Raw genomic sequence first — 21,966 nt, forward strand, 5'->3', positions numbered from 1 at the left:
AAACATTGCAATTCAATCTACAAGTTCAATTTAGTTTCAAACGGACGTAAATGTTTGCATACGAGTACTTGAGGGTAATTGCGAATACTTGTGGTGGACGCAAATGAACGCAAATGGACGCGATGTAAAAAAAAATTAACGGATGATCTGCGTCCAAGCTACGGATTGTTACGTACATTTACGAATAGTTGCGTTTATTTACGGTTACTTGCGTTGGTCACCATCCGCAGCGACTCCCTACGAAATTTTGAACATCTCAAAATTTCACAAGCTTGGTGCCGTAAGTCTGCGTCCCACTACGGATCATTTACGAAGATATACGTTTACTTACGGCCCTGCAGATGGCTGCGTCCATGTCGCGTCCACTAATCCGTATCTATCCGCTGCGGACGTAACTCAACGTGAGTGGCTGTGTGACTGTGGCTCTAGCACAGATTTTGAGCATGGATAACGTCTCACAGCCGAGTGCACATGGCCAGGAGGAGCACAAACCCAGCAGCACCTCATAATCAAAATATTGAAAGTAGCATTGCCACTTTAGAGAGGCGCGTACTGTACCTACCCAGTATAACGTGTATTAGCTTTTATCTTTACTTGACTTGTTTACTTGTGTAAGATAACTTTTATCTTTACTTTACTTGTTTACTTGTGGAAGGTATTACTGTGCATGCCAGAATTGTAGTAAATTTCAACATTTTCCCTCTTTGTTTTCTCTGAATGGATGTCTATGAACTCAACATGTCCGATGGGGCAAATTAGGCCACCCATGTTAATACATAAGTAAAACTCTATGGTTACATCTGTTAAAACTTTAAAATGCAGTGTAGTCATCATCACGCTTGATTATAATGTATGTGTCCATTACCAATAAAACACGTAGATACACAATAATAACTGCTTCAATTACTACGTTACTTACACCATGGACCTATTACGTAATAGGTCCATGCTTACACCCCCTTCTTTTAGTGACCATTGTTAAATGTCTTGTATTGTATAATGTGTTTCTATTCTTAAGGTTGCCTCTTATTCTATTTCCAGTTTTCACCTCTTACTTTCCCTCTTTTGACTTATCTCTATTTGCTTTCCTTTTCCTCTCCTCTCTCCTATTTCATCCCAAATCTTTCATTACCCTTTTCTTCATTATTGACACCTTGTAGTAATTATGTTACAGGTTTGTCTGGGCATTTTTCTTATGATACATGTTTATTTTATATTTTGTTATGATTTTATTTCCCCATGTAAACAGTCGCTCATTTCAGTCTTTGACTGTTTGTGATTTTATTTTGATAGTTTTATCGCTATAAAATCCAATATAATACATAATGTAACTGTGACAGAAGAAAACAAATTACAAGATTTTTTCTCGATAATATCGGAAAGGAATAATAAATTAATCCTAAAATGGGGGTATTTTGGTAAATAACTAAATGTTTAGTGATTGTATCAAACCAATTGAACTATTTTACTTCGAATAAAACAACATAATACACTGTTAGAAAAAATAAAAGAAGTTCCTGCAGCAGAGTCTCGAGAACACCTGTAATCTTACCGAATTGCGTAATAATCATTCTGTAAATTCATAAAAGAAGAATTTTTCTGCAATTTAACAGAACAGGTCTGTTTAAAAAGGGGAAAAGGGTGTTTTATTCAAGGAAATTTGTAAGATTCCATACATCAAATACCAATTTCCTGTAAGATTACGCAATTCGGTAAGATTACAGGTGTTCTCGAGACTCTGCTGCAGGAACTTCTTTTATTTTTTCTAACAGTGTAGGTTTTAATCAGGTGGCCTTATTTACCCACAATCTCCCCTATATCACAATCAAAACCACTAAAATGCCATAGAAAAATATTGCTATCATATCCCCCCCCCCCCCCCGCTCGAAATTACGCCACCGCCCCCGATTGTTTGGTGGCATAATGAGAAAGAGCACTGACTGCACAATATTTTTTCTCCTGACTGAACATAAATAACACTCACCGCTTATAAAAGCCCTTGTCGACCCGAGCCATACGCCACACCTTACTATACCCAACGTACCAGAGAAGTCTCGTTCGTGAGCTCCAGACAGATTTCTGTTTTATCCACAACTTGCGGAGTTGATCATAAATTGGAGAAAATGGTAAGCTGGAATTACTTTTAAAAGCTATTACTTTCCTTTTTTTAATTACATTTCCGGACAGTTTTGATGCTTTGTAAATGCCCCTCAGTCATGAACGCTCTCTTTAAATAGAGGTGACATTCAGTTTCTCAGTGATAAAATTCACAGGTAAAGCCAGATTACTATCTACACGAATATTACAATTTTCGGTCATTCAAATATATACTCTAGAAGATTATTCTGATTTACCAATGAAAACATTAAGGGCCACTGATACGTATTTTCTCTTAAGCATTATGAATTCAAATTATCTTTTATATTGTTATCCTCACATGAATAGCAAATAAACAACATAACCTATCTCGGAAAATAATACTTTCATATAATATCAAGATAAATCACCGGTCAGACGGATTGCATTATAGTCTTGAAGATTCCTAACAAGAGAGGCCGTCGATAGAAACGATTTTTTTTTTGGGGGGGTGCAGTGAGATTTCGACATTCCTTTTTATGTGAAGGAGGCAACCAGTAGTGTGATGTATGACGGGCCGTTCATGCCATAAGTCGTCATTCAATCGCTCTCTCGAGTGAGTGAATGATTTGTACTTACTAGTATTTTTATCATAACTCAGTCGAGAGAGTGTCTGATTGTACAGTTTTATCAAATCAGAGAGCTATATAGTTTTGGGAAACCCCTCACTGAAGCGAATGTACATCCCCTCGGGTCGATATGCGAACACTCATCAGTGTTCTTAAAACAACCACTCCTCTGGTTCATCGACCAGAGTGGGTGTACATCCATTCATGAGGGGGTCCCCAAAACGATTCTAGCTCTCTGATTGGACAAAACTGTACAATCACTCATTCTCCTATAAGTGATTAATGTAAAATACATACAAATCATTCACTCATTCGAGAGAGTGAACGAATGACGGCGTATTGCATGGACGGTCAGTCATAGTGTTGTGGATTGTCAGGGACTCGATAGACTGATTTTTTAAAGCTTTATGTGAGACAATCCATAGTTTCAGCTGTAAAAAAAACAGGTGGTAAATCCCATAACTCGTCAGACGATGAACGCTCTAGACCTACTTGTAACAATAACTCTCTAGTGATACAACTGCATTTGTCACATTTGCTATACGGCGGCCGTACGTCGAATCGAAAACGGCCGTGTTTAACAATTTTGTACCGGCTATATAATAGGTGGTTTGAAGAAAAATGAATAAAATGGCTGTTTTCGACTCGCCGTATAACCGTCGTAGGAGAAATGTGACTGAGGTATTACGAACCATTCAAGTTTTATGTATGCTTTTTTAAACAAAGTTTTTTTTTCACTCATCCAATGGACGAACTGATTTTTCATGGTGCATTCTTATCAGGGCCCCGTCTTACATAGAGTTACGATTGATAACTGTCGTTATATTTTCTACCGGAAATGTGCACAATATCCTTTGTAAACAAAGAGAAGCACGGCGAATTTTCAAGACATCGATGTATGCATGTATGAATATAAATCATAGCTAGAAAATATTTTGAACAAACATGCGCATAATAGATGTTGACATTGCTGGCCATCCATAGTTGCGATCGATTGTGTCGATTGCAACTCGTTGTAAGACAGGGCCCAGATCTAGGGCGTGGTCTTGATAACCTCTGATCAGATATCATATATGCAAACTGAATTCCATGCAATGTTTTTCATTCATCTCTCCTCTACCGTTCATGATTTGGTTCACTGGAACGAAAAGCATGCCAAGTTATACAATACATTTCGTTCTGTCATTCACACTCAAACGATTACCCTATGTATATAATATCCATACATTGCATGCCTGTATTGTTAAAAAACAATCCTGGAAAAAAATGGCACGTTATCTAAATGATTTTTGCATGTTATTTTCCTCGGAACTCAGAAACAAATTAATCTGGAAGTATTAAATAACTTACAATACGTGGAATCCACTTTGCATACAGTATCTGTTGCCACATCTGGTATGTCAAGAACAACTTTTTTCAGAAGGCATTGATTCTATTTCATTTGATTTATTTGTTCAACTACGGTAAAGTGATCTATTGACAAATATGGGAACCGCTTATGTAATGATGGCTCTTAATTTTCTAGGAAAGTCTCCGAAGATGTTTTTGAATTTTTTTTTTAAGTTTGCATGTGCATCCATCCAGTTTGAAAGAGCTGGGGGCCGTTGCAGAAAGAGTTGCGTTTAAACGCAAGTCAAAAAATCAATCGCAAGTCCCAAATGCACGCTGTTGATTGGTTGAAAATCAAGTTGCGCGTGATTTTTATAGAGTTGCGATTGACTGCGACTCTTTCTGCAACGGGCCCCTGATGGTAGTCGATTCAACACTGAATGAAGTGTATTGGAACGATAAGATGACACCTATATTAGACTTAAGAATAATAGATGCGTATACTCAAGGTCCCTCAGTGCTGTCATCCATTCTGAATCAAAGGTTGAAAAATAATACCTCAGCCGAGATTCGAACCCGGTTCCCTGGCTCTGATCGCCAATGCATTAACCAATATAGACCACAGAGGCGGGCCAGCAATTAGGCGAGGCCGAGTTCAACTAACCGGCAGGCAAATTTCAAACCTTTAAAATGAGTAGCCGCAGCTAAGCTGACAACATGCATTCATCAGGAAGGGGAAAATAAATTGAGAGAAATTAGATAAATGAAAACAACTTGTGGCAACTCTCTGGTAAAAATAAACATTCTCTAATTTTCATTCGTTTCACTGTTTAACAAGAGATTTGCCACAAATTGTTTGCATTTATCTAATTTCAACCCCCTTCCCCACCCCCTCAAAATTAACTGTACACTATATGCTGTACGTACTTGGTGTGTGTCCTTTGTCCAAATGTGAAGTTCGTGTATTTTTCACCGTGGGTAAATAAGTGGACAAGAGAGTAAACACCCAAAAAAAGATAGAGAAGGGAGGGGCGGGAGATATAGTTCTTTTCATAACAGAGAGAATGAAAAACGAAATGATTAAAAGATTTGTTATGAATTAAACTTCTCGAAACTTAAATATTTCTTTTATTGTTCTTCCCCCTTTCAATGCAGGCAAGTGGGCTACCAAAGGAGGAGATTGAAGGTAAGAAATCAATCTGAATTCATATACATTCTAATTTTATATTAAGCAAGTATATGAAAATTTACTTTTTCTCTCAAATTTTGCGCTTTTTTTTATTTTATTAAATATAATATGAACTATGTGCAATAGTTGTCGCTGCCCTTTCCACACCAATATTCATTGTACTCTCATTTTGCTCAGTGTAATTTATGCCCGCTTTCTCGCTCACTTTTCCCCGCATACTTTCGTAATTCCGAAGCTTCGTTATTCCGAAGGTTCGGATAATCCGAAGGTTCGTTAGTCCGAAAACGAAGTGAGGTTCGTAAGTCCGAAGGTTCGTTAGTCCGAAAACGAAATGATTAACGAACCTTATTTCGTTTTCGGACTAACGAACCTTCGGAACAACGAGCCTTATTTCGTTTTCGGATTAACGAACCTTCGGAACATCGAACCTTATTTCGATTTCGGATTATCGAACCTTCGGAACATCGAACCTTATTTCGTTTTCGGATTATCGAACCTTCGGAATAACGCCACAAATGTTCGGATTAACGGACCCTTTTACGTTTTCGGATTAACGAACATGGAGGTATAGGCAAATTACGTGTTTCGGAATTACGTACCTTCGGAATAAAGAACCTTCGGAATTACGAAGTGTAACCATTTTTCCCCTCTTGACCCCTTCCCTCCTCCTTCTTTTCTTTGCCTTTAGTTTCTCGCCCTTCTTCCTTTTCGTATTGTGTATTTGTATTGCATTTGTGTTGCAGGCGGATCCTGTCACAAGCATTTGCTTCCAGGGAACTTTACGCCTTCTTCTGCTAACAAATATGTTATATATTTATACTTTTAATGAAAACATAGTTTGTATGATTTATATTTTTAAAAATGATATTTTTTTGAAAAAAAAAGAAAATAAACGTTAACTTGAATCGAATTTTTCAAAAAAAATCTTGACATTTTCCAATATGAATATCTCATGATTTAAAGCATATTATATGCACAAATAAACTATGCATTATAGTAAACCCCTCATTAGTTCAGTGGTCCCATTATTAAAAAAAGGGCTCTGTACGCAAATCAGCGAGCCAGTGAGGTCATGAGCTCACATGTTCTAACATCATGGCCTCTATATCAAACCAAACAGTATGTTTATCCATTGAAGGTATCATTCTCTGCAAATTGATAATAATAATAATAAAAACAACAACAACAATAATAATAATAATGACAAAGTTGATTATAATAATGGTTATAATAATAATTTAATAATAATAATAACAATAATAATGATAATAATAGAACTAATAAAAATATTGATATTTATATGATTCATTCAAATAGAAATGCATAAATCAATTACAAGAGTAAAAGGACACCCTACAGCAGGCGCGGATCCATGGGGGGTCGAGGGGGCCTTGGCCCCCCCCTTCGGCTAAAAAAAAAGAGAGAGGGAAAGAAGAGAAAAAGAGGGGAAGAGGGGAAAGAAAAGAAAAAAAGAAGGAAGAAGGGGAAAAAAAAGAGAGGAAAAGGGGGGGAAAGAAAAAGGGAAAAGAGAGAGGGAGAGGAGGAAAAGAAGAGGGGGAAGGAAGAAGAGGGGAAAAAAAGAGAGAGAAAAGGGGGAAAGAAAAGGAGAAAAGGGAAGAGGGGGAAGGAAGGGAAGGAAAAGAGAGAGGAAAAGGAGGAAGAGAAGAAAAGAAAGGGGAGGGAGAGAGAGGAAAGAAGAGAAGAAAAAAGAGAGGGGAAAGAAAAGAAGAGGAGGAAAGAGGGGAAAGAAAGAGAAAAAAGAGGAAAAGGGGGAAGGAAGAGAAGAAAAAGGGAGGGGAGGGAGAAGAAAAAAGAGGAAGAGGGGAAAAGGAAAAGGAGAAAAAAGGAAAGAGAGGAAGAGGGAAGAAAGAAGAGGAAAAAAGAGAGAGAAGGGGGAAGAAAAGGGAAAAGGAAGAGGGGAAAGAAAAGAAAAAAAGGGGGGGAAAGAAGAGGGGAAAGAAAGAGAAAAAAGAGGAAGAGGGGGAAGGAAGAGAAGAAAAGGGAGGGGAGGGGGAGAAAAAAAGAGAGGAAGAGGGGGAAAAGGAGAAAAAAGAAGAAAGAGGAAGATGGAAGAAAGAAGAGAAGAAAGAAAGGGGGAAAGAAAAGAAGAAAGGGGAGAGGAAGAGGGGAAGGGCGAGAAGAAAAAAAGAGGAAGAGGAGGAAAGAAAATGATGTTCGAACCAAAAGGGCGGTGAAATGATGTTCGAAGGAATGTCAAAATGCTGTTCAAACTGGGGGCAGAATTGATGTTGGAACTAGGGGGCGCCAAATTGATACTCGAGCGAGGGGGGCGAAACGGTATTCGAACTAGGGGCGCCAAATTGATGTTGGACCTACATGTAGGGGCGCCAAATTGATACTCGAGCTAGGGCGCCGAAATGATGTTCGAACTGGGAGGGGGCCGAATCGATGTTCGAGCTCTGGGGGGGGCCGAATCGATGTTCAAACTAGGGGGCGCAAAATTGATACTCGAGCTAGGGGGGAATTATATTCGAACTAGGGAAGGTAAATTGAGTTCGAAGGGATGCCAAAATGATGTTCGAACTGGGGGCCGAATTTATGAATTTATGTTCGAACGGGGGGGGGGGGGCCGAATTCATGATCGACCTACATGTAGGGGCGCCGAATTGATATTCGAACTAGGGGCGCCAAATTGATGTTGGACCTACATGTAGGGGCGCCGAATTGATATTCGAACTTGGAGGGCGCCGAAATGATGTTCGAAGGGATGTTAAAATGATGTTCGAACTGGGGGCGCCAAATTAATACTCGAACTGGGGAGGGGGGCCGAATCGATGTTCGAGCTGGGGGGGGCGCCAATTGATACTCAAACTAGGGGGCGCCGAATTAATGTTCGAACTAGGGGGGCGCAAAATTGATACTCGAGCTAGGGGAGGGGCCGATTCTAACTAGGGAAGGCAAATTGAGTTCGAAGGGATGCCAAAATGATGTTGCAACTGGGGGCCGAATTTATGTTCGAACGGGGGGGGGGGCGAATTGATGATCGACCTACATGTAGGGGCGCCAAATTAATGTTGGACCTACATGTAGGGGCGCCGAATTGATATTCGAACTAGGGGGCGCCGAATTGATGTTCAAACTAGGGGGGGCGCAAAATTGATACTCGAACTAGGGGGGGCGAAATTATATTCTAACTAGGGAAGGCAAATTGAGTTCGAAGGTATGCCGAACTGATATTCGAACTAGGAGGGCGCCGAAATGATGTTCGAAGTGGGGGCATCAAATTGATACTCGAACTAGGGAGGGGGGCCGAATCGATATTCGAGGTAGGGGGCGCCAAATTGATACTCAAACTAGGGGGCGCCGAATTGATGTTCAAACTAGGGGGCGCAAAATTGATACTCGAGCTAGGGGGGCGAAATGATATTCGAACTAGGGAAGGCAAATCGAGTTCGAAGGGATGCTAAAATGATGTTCGAACTGGGGGCCGAATCGATGTTCGAACGGGGGGGGGGGCAAATTGATGATCGACCTACATGTAGGGGCGCGAAACTGATATTCGAACTGCCGCGTTGTTGTTGGCTCATTGTCCCATATATTGAAAGTTTGAAATGCCTTGGCCTTGAGGTTTTTAGGCCTTGGGTTTCCATGCCTTGGCCTTGGCCTTGGGGATTGAAGCCTTGGTCTTGGGTATTAAAGCCTTGGCCTTGGAGGTTTCAGCCTTGACTACAACACTGATGGATATATTGATAGATATTATTTACAGAAATTTTGAAGTTTACTTGCACACACTAAGAAAAAAAGGTTCAGAATTTAACCCCGAAAGGTTGATGCAAAATCAGCACCCTATGGGTTCAAAAATTGAACCCCTGATTTGGGGTTCAAAAATTGAATCCTGCGGTTGGGGTTCATTTTTGCACCATGCGGGTTCAAAATTGCATCCCTAGGGGTTCAATTTGAAATTTAGGGGTGCAGTGTTCAGGCCATAATATCATCAGATTCCGCGCCCTCATTATGCATTAATACTAAGATATCAATTTAATAATTAAATTGTCACTTTTGTTTTATCTCGCGCTTAGCAAGATGAATAGGAAGATATAGTCATTATATTCATATGATAACATGTCCTAAGGATGTCAAGGTCCTATGTCTCAAAATTAAAGTAATAATGAAACATATCAGCTCTTTATCAAATGCGATTTATATCCACCTTACAAGTTTCCTACAAAGTGTTTGAAATATCAGATCGGAATATCAAATATTTTAAGCTCGTGTTTCGCGCTCGCTTTTATTTTCATGATAAAAGATTGTTTAGAATGCCTAGATTCTAGGTCTTAATCTGAAACACGCCCGGGCATTTTCATTCAGTTATCCAGTTTCAGATCACAATATAAAAAAATTCTGCTCGCCCTTTGTGCTCGTATTATTAATGTAAGAAGATCCCCTTTCTCATCCCTTTCATGATTTACAAAACATGAATAGAGTATCCCGTACAAGTTTTTACGCTCGTGTTTCGCGCTCGCATAAATTGATTGTGAAATATGTAATGTCTTCATGGCTAAATGCAAGCAGTCCTTAAAAGGCACTTTTCGATCAGTTCAAAACGTATACAAACATTTTCTGCTCGCGCTTTGCGCTTGCATTATTAATGTAGGAAGATCCCCTCTTGCTCATCTTTTTCATGATTTAGGAAACATGAACAGTGTCCCGTTCTTGGTCTCAATGTAGAATTTTTCTGCTCGCATCAATTGTTAAGTTATATAGCTATCTTGATCATGATTACAAAAACTGATTAAAGTTATCCATTCTTTATGAATGCCAAAAATGTTCAGTTCGCGCTTCGCGCTCGCATTATTTGATTGATGAAATATCTAATGTCTTGAAATGAATAGTGTCCCGTTCTAGGTCTAAAACTAAAATTTTCCGCACGCACTTCGCGCTCGCATCAATTGATTTGATTTGACTTGATTTATTATTTTTTTCTGCATCCATAACATTCGTATAATACATTTTTCACAACATAATAAACATAATATGTTAGCATTTTTGGCATCAATCATAAATAAAGAGTATAAATAAAGGGTCTGAATAGAGGTTGGAGAGGTCGGACGTGTTTTAAAAGTGCTCTGACATTTTGTGAAAACGTTTTATATGGTTGCAACAGAAACTGGATAGTGAATATCAAGGATATACTCATTTTTCATTTGGATTACTTATTTGGACACTATCAATCATTTTTAACTTGAAATTTTGATCATTTTGGAGAGGAAATAAAGTGTCAATAGACTTCTAAAACTAGCATCATTTACGCGTCATTATATTGCCTAGCAACTCATCATTAAACGCATACTGGCTTGGATGGAACGCATCACTGGTATCTCTTTGCGCAACCATTCTTTGTGCGCTTAATTCTGATTGTTTCAAGTAATTGTGACGTCACGATGTCTGGGAAGAGAAAGTCGTCGAAAAACAACTCTGGTGATAATGAAGAGACGAATGAAAACTATCTTCTATCACTGATCAAGAATGAGCTAGGGAAACTTTCCAATTCCTTGAATGCTAAGTTGACCGTCTTGGAGCAGTCGATCGACAGTATACGAGAGGGACAAAGTAGCATTGTCAACTCGCTGTCGTTCCTCAACGAGAAATTTGAGGAAATGAAGTTGAAGGCTCAGAAGATAGAAAAGGAAAACAGAGAACTGAAGGAACAAAACATCTGTCTTCAGAAGAGATTCAGTGAGTTGACCTTCCAGCTTAACGAACTTGACCAGTACCACAGGAGAGTCAACTTGGAGGTGGCAGGTGTACCAGAACGACAGGGCGAGGTTCCTGAAAAGATCGTACTTAATATCGCGAAACACATCAGCCCTGAGCTTGCAGCATCCGACTTCGATGTGGTTCATCGGCTGGGTTCCAAACGCCAAGCTGATAACAAAGCCCGCCCAATCATCGTGCGATTCACCACAAGACGAGCTCGGAACATCATGTATGATGGGAGAAGGAAGCTGAAGACTCTCTCCACAAAGGATCTTGGATACAACAGCGATGGCAAGATCTACCTCAATGAAAACTTGATCGCTTCCACTAAGGAGCTAATGAAAGATGTCAACAAGGCCCGCCGAGATGCCGGATACAAGTTCCTGTGGACCCAGAATGGCCGAATCTATGTAAGGAAGGATGAGAAGTGTCAACCCATCATCATTCATTCCAGAGAGGACTTTTCTAAGCTGTAGAAGGACTATCCATGTTATTCCATTTTCCAGTATTCTTTTTATTTCTTATGAAATTCACGTCACAACATTTTTCGCATCGATCAATATTTTTGTTATTTTCCGTGGTAAATTTTGCATTCTTTCACTGCCCTTTCAATAATGTTTCAATACCAGACATTTCATGGAGGTCATTTTACTTATTTTTGTGTGCAAATATTCTTCATCGACTGTTAATAATTGTATCAAATAATCTTTATTTTGTCAACTATTACAACTACAGTATTTTTCAAACTCGTATTTGGGGTCATGACGGTATCAAATCTAAAAGATGCTTTATATGCTCAGCTTACAAAGATTTTGATTTAAAATGGCAATATATTCTATTTCATAATGGTGGATAATATGCGTGATTTCCCATTTTATCATCTGAATAATGATGATTTCTTATTACTAAATCATCCAAGTCAGGATAAAAGCAATATTATCTCAAATCATCATACTCCATTTGATAGATTTTCTACTGATATTCTTACGAATAATTTTGATGAACTTCAAGTTGAATTCGATATTCATGATAAAGCATACAATCTTTCCTCCTCTCCATATTATACATAAAATTCATTCAAAGACTATGCTAAATTGATTGGAGAAGATGATGTTTTTATTTTGCATTTGAATATAAGAAGCGCTAACCAAAACTTCGAGAAATTACGATTATTATTAGAAAATACGCAGTTTGCCAATCCCCCAATCATTGCTCTTACTGAAACTTGGTTCACGGAAACACCGAATTCCTTATGCACCATCCCGAATTATGATATTGTTATAAACAATAGGAAAAATAAAATTGGAGGTGGACTAGCATTATATATTCCGTCTTCATTTGATTATGCAATTAGACATGAATTTGAATATATGAATGATATCATCGAATCCTTATTTGTAGAAGTAAAACTTCAAAAAGATAAGAAAACTCTAATAGGTGTCATCTACAGACCTCCTTAAACTTCTTGTATAGAAGATTTTTTACTTGCTACTAATGAAAACCAAAAACTTCGAGAAATTACGATTATTATTAGAAAATACGCAGTTTGCCAATCCCCCAATCATTGCTCTTACTGAAACTTGGTTCACGGAAACACCGAATTCCTTATGCACCATCCCGAATTATGATATTGTTATAAACAATAGGAAAAATAAAATTGGAGGTGGACTAGCATTATATATTCCGTCTTCATTTGATTATGCAATTAGACATGAATTTGAATATATGAATGATATCATCGAATCCTTATTTGTAGAAGTAAAACTTCAAAAAGATAAGAAAACTCTAATAGGTGTCATCTACAGACCTCCTCAAACTTCTTGTATAGAAGATTTTTTACTTGCTACTAATGAACTTTTGCAAAACGGAGAATTGATAAATAACAATTGTATCATCACTGGTGATTTCAGTATTAATCTCTTGACCAGTAATCACTCTGCAACAAACGATTTCCTTGAATTAATGTTAACTTCTACTTTTTTGCCGATTATTTCTAGACCAACCCGTATTACTGATCATTCTGCTACGCTTATAGATAATATATTCTGTAACTCTCATCCTCTTCCGAAAGCTGGCATCGTAACGACAGACATATCCGATCATTTTCTTATTTTTACCCATATCCAAACAATGCAATCACTCGCAAAAATGGAAAAGAAATATAGGATCTGTCGCAACTTTAGTGACAAAAATATTGAACGCCTCCAAGAAGATTTAAGCTCTGTTGATTGGTCTGACGTTTATAACTCGAAAGAGAATGTCGATGACTCATTTTACATATTTTTGAAATATTTCAATGATTGCTTAGATTGTGTTCCTTACAGAAATGTCGAAATTACGACTATAAACGTGTTCCAAAGCTACCATGGGTTTCAAAAATGATATTAAGGTCTATCAATCGGAAAAATAATCTGTATGTTTCTTATATATCAAATCCAAATGATGTTTCACGGAATACATACACGTCTTATAAAAATACCTTAACAACTACTCTCCGAATAGCAAAAAAGAGGTTTTATTCAGAAAAATTACAATCATATAAAAACGACCTTAAAAATACATGGAAAACAATAAATGGGGCTCTAAACAAAACTAACAAATCTAGTGCTGTTAATAAATTATGTGTAGATGGAAATATGGTTGAAGATACTCATTCTATAGCAAATGAATTTAATTCATATTTCTCTCAAATTGGACCAAAGTTAGCTTGAAATATTATCCCCGTAGAAAATTCGTTTAAGGACTTTTTGGACAAACAAAATGATGATTCAATATTTCTTACTCCAGTTCATAGAGAAGAATTACTTGAGATTGTATTTAATTTGAAAGCAGGAAAGACACCCGGATATGATGGCATTACAAATAAAGTAGTGAAAAACATTATACATTCTCTTGCTGATCCCCTGCTTCATATATTTAATTTATCATTACAGCTTGGCCAGGTCCCAAAGAAGATGAAAATAGCTAAAGTTATACCCATTTTCAAGAAGGGGGACCAATTAATTACTAGTAATTATCGCCCAATATCTTTGTTAACTTCGTTCTCAAAAATTCTTGAAAGGATCATTTATAAAAGGACAGTTGCTTTCCTTAAGAAATATAGTATTATATGTGATAATCAATTTGGTTTTAGAGAAAAACATAATACAACTCATGCTATATTGACATTAATAAATAAAATATCTACTTCTTTTGATAATTCTGATCATACTGTAGGATTATTCCTTGACTTCTCAAAAGCGTTTGACACAATAGATCATGAAATACTGTTATGTAAGCTATCAAATTACGGTATCAGAGGGACAGCTTTACAATGGTTAGGAGTTATCTTACTGATAGAATTCAGTTTGTTACAGTAAATGAATCAGAATCTCCAACAAGGCCAGTTTCCTGTGGAATTCCACAAGGTAGTATTCTTGGCCCCTTGTTATTTATACTTTATGTTAATGATATGAAAAATTCATCTCATGTTCTCTCATTTATTCTCTTTGCTGATGATTCCAATATTTTCTATACACACCATGATCCACATGTACTTGTGAGCACTATGAATACAGAATTTAAAAAAGTAACAAACTGGATTAAAGCCAACAAATTATCACTGAATCTGCAAAAAAACTAATTATATGCTTTTTAGTCATTCATTGAAACATCTACCGCATCAAATACTTTTAGATAATACTGAAATCAAAGAAGTGCAAACAACAAAATTTTTAGGTCTTACTATTGATAACAAGCTTACGTGGAATGCTCATATCAACAATACTTGCAAAACTGTGTCAAGAAATATTGGAGTCATCAATAAGCTTAAATACGTTCTACCAGCACAGGCGCTATCCATGTTGTATTGTGCATTAATTGTACCATATCTTAATTATGGAATTCTGGCATGGGGCAATGCCTCTCAAACGAGACTAAATAAAGTCTTGCTACTTCAGAAAAAAATACTGAGAATAATATGCAATATGTCCTTTAGAGCTCATACGGATGAATTGTTTCGTCAGAAACGTATCCTTAAAATCAATGACCTGTACCGCTTGCAACTATTCCAATTCATGTATCAGCTAGATAGAAATAGTGTACCTAATGTCCTACAAAAGAAATTTATGAGAAACAATACTTTACATTCATATAATACGAGACAATCAAATGACTATCACTTACCTAAAAGTAAAACAGTATTTTCTAGCAAAACTGTATTTTTCACAGGACCAAAACTCTGGAATTCTCTGGACAGAGAAATGAAAGAGGCAACTAATCTTATACGATTTAAATTACTCATCAAAAAATTTCTCCTGAATTCTTATTGATTCAATCTACTATTTGTGAACTTCATACTTATCCACGGTAGTATTGATTATTTTTTTAAGTCAATATTTAATTTTGTATATAGTGTAAATACATTTGTGTTACAGTGTGTATATCTATATAATTTTATAGAATTTTGCTGATTATTTTACTCTATTGTATCATATTACCCTTGTATAAAGTTTTGATAGGGGGTCTACATTTTACAAGCTCTGCTTTTTAGTAGGCCCCTCCACTTTTTTCATTTCATTGCTACGTTTCAATCCTGCATATGTTATGCATTTTTTTCATTGTAAACATGATTACGAAATGTACTTGTGGAATTTTTTTTTGTGGAATATGAATATATCAATAAATACTGAAAAAATAATTCTAGACAAAAATGATAAACTATATGATATTCACAATTTGCAGGAGAAGGATTGTCATCATAAGCAAATTGCTTAAAAAACGACAATCCCAAACTTATACTAATTGAATTAATAGATTTATAAAGCAGAATTGGCATTTATTTTCAAATACGAAACATGAATTCATGCAATATTATAGCATAAAGATGAAGATGATAAAGCTGAGGGTGACGGTGATATGATGATGATGATGATGATGATGATGATGATGATGAAGGCCATGGAGATGATGGTGGTCATGATGAAGATATTGGTAATAACTAAACCGAAGGAGGAATAAATTCACGATAAAAAGGATACGACACAAAAATTTTACTTCAAATATTCTGAAAATAACATAGATTTAACGTTTGTCTTAAATGAGTGAAGAGACGAAGATTGTTTTACAGACTCTGCTGGTAGAGAGTTCCACAAATCTGGATCATGGTGTCATATGGATCTCTGCGCAATAAGCAGTTTGGGGTTGATTAAATGGAAATTTGAAGAGTTACGGGCAGGGTATGAATGAATAGATGTATTCAGGTAATAAAAATTGTGGAATGAAAGTAGGTGGGAGCATGTTATTAACGTACTTAAACATAAGTAGTAAACTTTGAAGTGTATTTATGTCAAATACTGTTAGAGTCTTTAGTTTATGGAATAATGGATTTGTGTGTGATAAATATTGGGAATCAGTACAGATTCGAATTGTTTTTTTTCTGTAATTAAGTATATTGTATCAAAGTTTTCCATTCTTTATGTAGAAATGTCAAAAAAAATTAGCTCGCGCTTCGCGCTCACATTATTTGATTGATGAAATATCTAATGTCTTCATGGCTAAATGCAAGCAGTCCTTAAAAGGCACTTTTTGATCAGTTCAAAACGTATATACAAACATTTTCTGCTCGCGCTTTGCGCTCGCATTATTAATGTAGGAAGATCCCCTCTTACTCATCTTTTTCATGATTTAGGAAACATGAATAGAGTTTCCCGTTTAGGTCTAAATCTAGAATTTTTCCGCTTGCACTTCGCGCTCGCATCAATTGTTTAGTTATACTGTATAGCTATCGTGTTCATGATTACAAAAATAATTTAAAATTGTCCATTCTTTATGTAGAAAATGTCAAAAATTTTCAGCTCGCGCTTCGCGCTCGCATTATTTGATTGCTGAAATATATAACGTCTTCATAGCTAACTGTATGCAATCTTTAACAGGACTGGTAGGCCTACCTTTCCGATCGGTTCAAAACGTGTATCAAAAATTTCTACTAGCGCTTTGCGTTCGCAGTAATTATTGCAGGCACATCTTTTTTTCAGAATTTTCAAATTTTAGGGAAAAATACATACAATTTCAAAAAAAAATTGCTCGCACTTTGCGCAGGCATTATAAAATAAGGATTATGATATTATACATTTATGTTGATTTAAATAATAATGCTAAGAAATGACTTATAAGACTACCCCCTTCAAATAAACAAACGAAAAAAAAACATCTTCGAGCGGCCGATCGGGGAAATTATGGCTAAACAAAAATTCCGGGCCCCTTTATTGGCGAAGGCTGGATCCGCCCCTGATTCATGTGCCTATGAAATAAGATAATTTAACATGCATTTAACGCACTTATGATTGCCTGGGGGAGGGAGGGGCCGCCATTTTTCCGAAAAGTACACAGGGGCGCCAAAATCAGGTCGAATTTGGGCCCCCCCTCCCTACGAAATCCTGGATCCGCGCCTGCCCTACAGTACCCTTCAATCACATTCTCCCCGTTCATTCATTTCTTTTCTCATTTTATATAATTGTTTTGTAGAGCTTAGGAAAGAATTCAATAAGGAGGACATTAATAAAGATGGCAGCATCTCTGTTGACGAACTATCGAAAGTTATGGGAAATTTTTTCACGGATGATGAAACAAGAGCATGGATTAAAGAAGTCGATATTAACAGTAAGTAAAAATAATTGTTTTTGCTGAGATTTATTGTCGAAATGTATATTGTTATCGAACCAAACATTCCCATGTGCATCGTGAATTGGATAAAACAAACAAAATATTAGGTTACAATAAATACGATTTGCAAGCCCACTAAGAAAGGTAGGTACTCCCTTTTCTTTCGCCATATTTCTTAAAACTTCAATTATAGGCTTTATTATTTGCTTACAATACTTTCCCCATAAATATCGCATTTTTCTATGCTTAAAATGATTAAAAATTTGCAATTTGATTTCCCAGCTCTTGCACAAAACACTTTCCTTATCCGATCGTATAACTGCAATACGCATGCGTCAGCAGCTCTACAACGTGTACGAAGACAAGAACGAATGAAGTAAATAATGCAGTGCTTATCAAAAAAAAGTTTACACTGAGAAAAAAAAATCCTGTAAAATTATACACTTGTAATATCCTGAAGATTTTTCCCCATTTTAACATTTGTACAGATCCAATTAAGCAAATAACGATATAACTGTCGGAAAATATTTCCGCTTGAGTGAGCACCACTTACCTTTGGTAATTTTGTGAAGAATGATTTGCGCAGAACCCTTGAAATAGTTATGCGAATATAAGTAGACCTTAATCATGAATAACACGTGGAATTTAGCTAGTAAAATTGATTTGAAGATATCTTTTCACCTTTTTTTAAACTTGTTTCCTTGCCCAAACCACTTCGAGGAGTGCATTGCGCCCCACCCCACTCCCAACACACCGAGGCCATCGTGACGATATTTGCTTTATACTGACCTGTGATTTACATAAAATGGCTTCGGCTTAATTTTCATTTTGTTAGTCATTGTCAAGCTTGGGAAATGTGTGGAGAAACAAGTATTACATGAAAAATGAAATAGAAACTCACTTTAAATGATAAAAATTAGTGAAAAAATGCTTAAGATGTCTGGTATAAACTTTTGTTCAGGTTCAGTTATGTCCTCAGATCCACACTCTAAAAAATGAAGTGCTAATTCAGCTCTTAAAGAGCGTTTATAGTGACTGCCCTTCGGAGTGCTGATTTCCTCGTTCAAATTTGAACTAGACAAAACAGCACTCCGAAGTGCAGTCACTATACACGCTCTTTAAGAGCTGAATTAGCACTTCATTGTTTAGAGTGCAGCTGGCACAAAAGGGTAAAGGTTGTGTTAACTGTTTAAATTTCATTTTGGGTGACAAAATTGTTAGAAATGCTTGAATGTATCCGTTTTATTTCAACTGACTAAAAGTGCAAGGGAAATGTATGAGAAATGTTTCGCAGGGTAAGTTTGATTTCGCCCTTTCCCCTTGACAAAGTGTACAAATGAGCATTTCTGCGCAAACGGATTTCCGCGAGCTTTACAAAAATGGACAGTGCTCACTCAAGTGTAACATTCTGTTAAAACTTTTACTTTCATTGGATAGATGAGGCCAAAACCGAAGATTATATGAGAAAAAATTATCCACATGTTGCATATTTTCTAATTCTCAGGGCTTTTTGAAAGTGTAAACTTTTTTTAGATACGCACTGTATATACAAAAGATGCATGCATATGAATTCATTATATAGACGGGTCAGTATATGGTTTGACCCGGAACAAATTGCAACAAATGATTTTTCAACGATTTTTTTTGTACAAAAATTGACAGTGCTCACTCAAGTGTAACATTCTGTTAAAACTTTTACTTTCATTGGATAGATGAGGCCAAAACCGAAGATTATATGAGAAAAAATTATCCACATGTTGCATATTTTCTAATTCTCAGGGCTTTTTGAAAGTGTAAACTTTTTTTAGATACGCACTGTATACAAAAGATGCATGCATATGAATTCATTATATAGACGGGTCAGTATATGGTTTGACCCGGAACAAATTGCAACAAATGATTTTTCAACGATTTTTTTGTACTATTTGACCTCAGAAATAACATACTAAAAATCTACCAAAATCCGCATGTGGGAAAGTAGTTATTTTTTAAGATGGTGTCCAAGATGGCCGCCATTCACTGAAAATGGATATAACTCACTCATTACGCAGTGAGTAAGCGAATTTATTGATACAAGTTAGAGTGAATATTAGCACTCCTGGGGCCCGTTGCAGAAAGAGTTGCGTTTAAACGCAAGTCAAAAATTTAATCACAAGTCAAAAATGCGCGCTGTTGATTGGTTGAAAATGAAGTTGCGCATGATTTTTAAATTTGCGTTTGATTGCAACTCTTTCTGCAATGGGCCTCTTGGTACCAGAAATTCCAAGATGGCGCCCAAAATGGCCGCTGGAGGCTAAAAAAACAAACAAAAATTCATCTATTACTTTCTTAAGTGGCTTTAATTTTGTTTTTTATTCAGTGGTTTTGATGGTGAAGTAGTACATCGGTACAAGTTACAAGGACAGCCAGTGGCCTGGTGTGTCCCAAAAGCCAAGATGGCTTCCAAAACTTTAGTTTTAAATGGCTGCTAATACTTAAAATTGATATAGCTCATATAATATCCATCTGGGAGATGTGATTTCGGTATCTAGACCATGCTTTCAATTGTCAAATAATTCATTTGGGACATGTTACAGGGGCAGGCAGTGGTCCAGTATGTTAAAAAAAAATCCAAGATGGCTTCCAAAAGTGGATTAAAATGCTGTTTCTACTTAAGAAAAACAACAGCATAGTTTGTTCAATATCCGGAAATATGATTTTTGTTTTGCCTCTATACCGTGGTTAAATGGGTCTAATAATACATTGGGATAAGTTACAATGACGATGGATGGTCAAGTGTGTCCAAAAGTCCACAGTGGCTTAAAAATAGTGCCCATGTAATATCCATCAAGGGTATATGATTTTGATGTCTTTACCATGGTTTTAAAAGGCAGAAAATTAGTTACAAGGACAGTCAGTGGTCCAGTATGTCGAAATTCCAAGATGGCTTCCAAAAAATCGGAGTCTAAAATGACTGCTGTTCATAGTTCATTTAATATCCACCAAATAGATTTGATTTCGGTGTCCACACTATGATTTCATGGTTGAAACAATACATTTGGACTGGTTACATGGATTTGCAGTTGTCCAAGAGGGTTTCCAAAAAAAGCATCTAAAACGACTCATATCACTTAATAATGGTCAGAGTTCTGCAATATCTATCTGAAAGAAATAATGTTGGTTTTAAATTTTGGTATGAAGGGTCAAATGATACATTCGGATAATAAGAGGGATGGTTAGAATTCCATTTTGTCAACAAAAAACCCATGGCGGATTCTAAACTTTCATCAAAATGGGTGCAGCTGTTACCAACTCATGAAACAATATGATAATTTATCCCCATGCATTTAAGTGTAGGCACCAAGATTATTTCTCACAGGTGGATATTGTATGAACTATGTCCATTTTTAAGTAACAGCAGTCACTTTAAAACCCATTTCTTAAGCCAACTTGGATTTTAAGGCAAAATGGATAACTGCATATCATGGTAACCAGTCACAAAGTATTTTTACCGTTGAAAACCCTAGTGTAGATACCAAAATAATACCCCCAACTTGTATTTGTAATGTTCTATATCCAATTTTAAGTAACAACAGTCATTTAAGACCCCCATTTTTTTTAAAGTCATCATCAATTTTGGACATACCTGTCATCTGACTGTCCTTTCAATTTAACCCAATGTATTACTTGACCCATTAAACTCTAGTGTAGACAGTAAAATCATACCTCCGAGGTGCATTTCTAATAAACTATGTATAATTTTAAGTAACAACAGTCAAGTTACAGTCCATTTTTGAAGTCATATTGGGTTTTTTTTTAACATACAAACAACTGACTGGTCTTGTAACTAACCCTAGGGTCCCTAGTGTATTACTTGATCCTTTAAACCATGGTTTAGACACCGAACTCATATTCCCCAGATAGATATTGAACAAACTATGTCCTTTTTTAAGTAACATGAGACTTTTTTTTACTCCATTTTGGAAGCCATCTTGGAATTTTAGACATACTAGATCACTGAATGTCATTGTAACTTGTCCTTATATATGATTTGACCCTTAAAACCATAGTTTAGACACCGAAATCAAATCACAGGCGGGTATAAAATGAGCTATGCCACTTTTAAGTATCAGCAGCCATTTTAGAATTAATTTTTGGAAGCCATTTTGGATTTTTGGTCATACCAGACCACTAATTGTCCTTAAAACTTGTCCCAATGAATTATTTTGACCATTGTAACCAGTGGTTTAGATCTAAAAATCGCATCTCCCACGCCGATATGAAAAAGGCTATGTCCGCTTTAGGTTACAGCAGTCAATTTAGAATAAATTTTTGGAAACCAACTTAGATTTTTTGACAACCAGGCCACTGACTGTCCTTGTAACTTGCTCTAAAGTATTAATT

At 36.5% G+C, this 21,966-nt stretch overlaps 1 protein-coding gene across 2 annotated transcripts in view; it reads left to right on the forward strand.

Annotated features, from left to right (window-relative positions):
- Window positions 1–456: 456 nt before the first annotated feature.
- LOC121418822 (calcium-binding protein LPS1-alpha-like) overlaps window positions 457–21,966 on the forward strand; it is a 33,106-nt gene continuing 11,596 nt past the window's right edge. For both annotated transcript variants that reach the window (XR_005970516.1, XM_041612992.1), the window contains exons 1-4: window positions 457–611; window positions 1,997–2,126; window positions 5,190–5,220; window positions 17,446–17,580. Coding sequence is in view for 1 of the 2 variants with exons in the window: in XM_041612992.1 (XP_041468926.1) it covers window positions 472–611; window positions 1,997–2,126; window positions 5,190–5,220; window positions 17,446–17,580 (436 nt within the window). In the remaining variant the exon portion in view is untranslated. The remainder of the gene's footprint in view (window positions 612–1,996; window positions 2,127–5,189; window positions 5,221–17,445; window positions 17,581–21,966) is intronic.

The sequence above is a fragment of the Lytechinus variegatus genome, chromosome 7 (genome assembly GCF_018143015.1).
Source record: "Lytechinus variegatus isolate NC3 chromosome 7, Lvar_3.0, whole genome shotgun sequence".
In the NCBI taxonomy this organism is placed as follows: Eukaryota; Metazoa; Echinodermata; class Echinoidea; order Temnopleuroida; family Toxopneustidae; genus Lytechinus; species Lytechinus variegatus.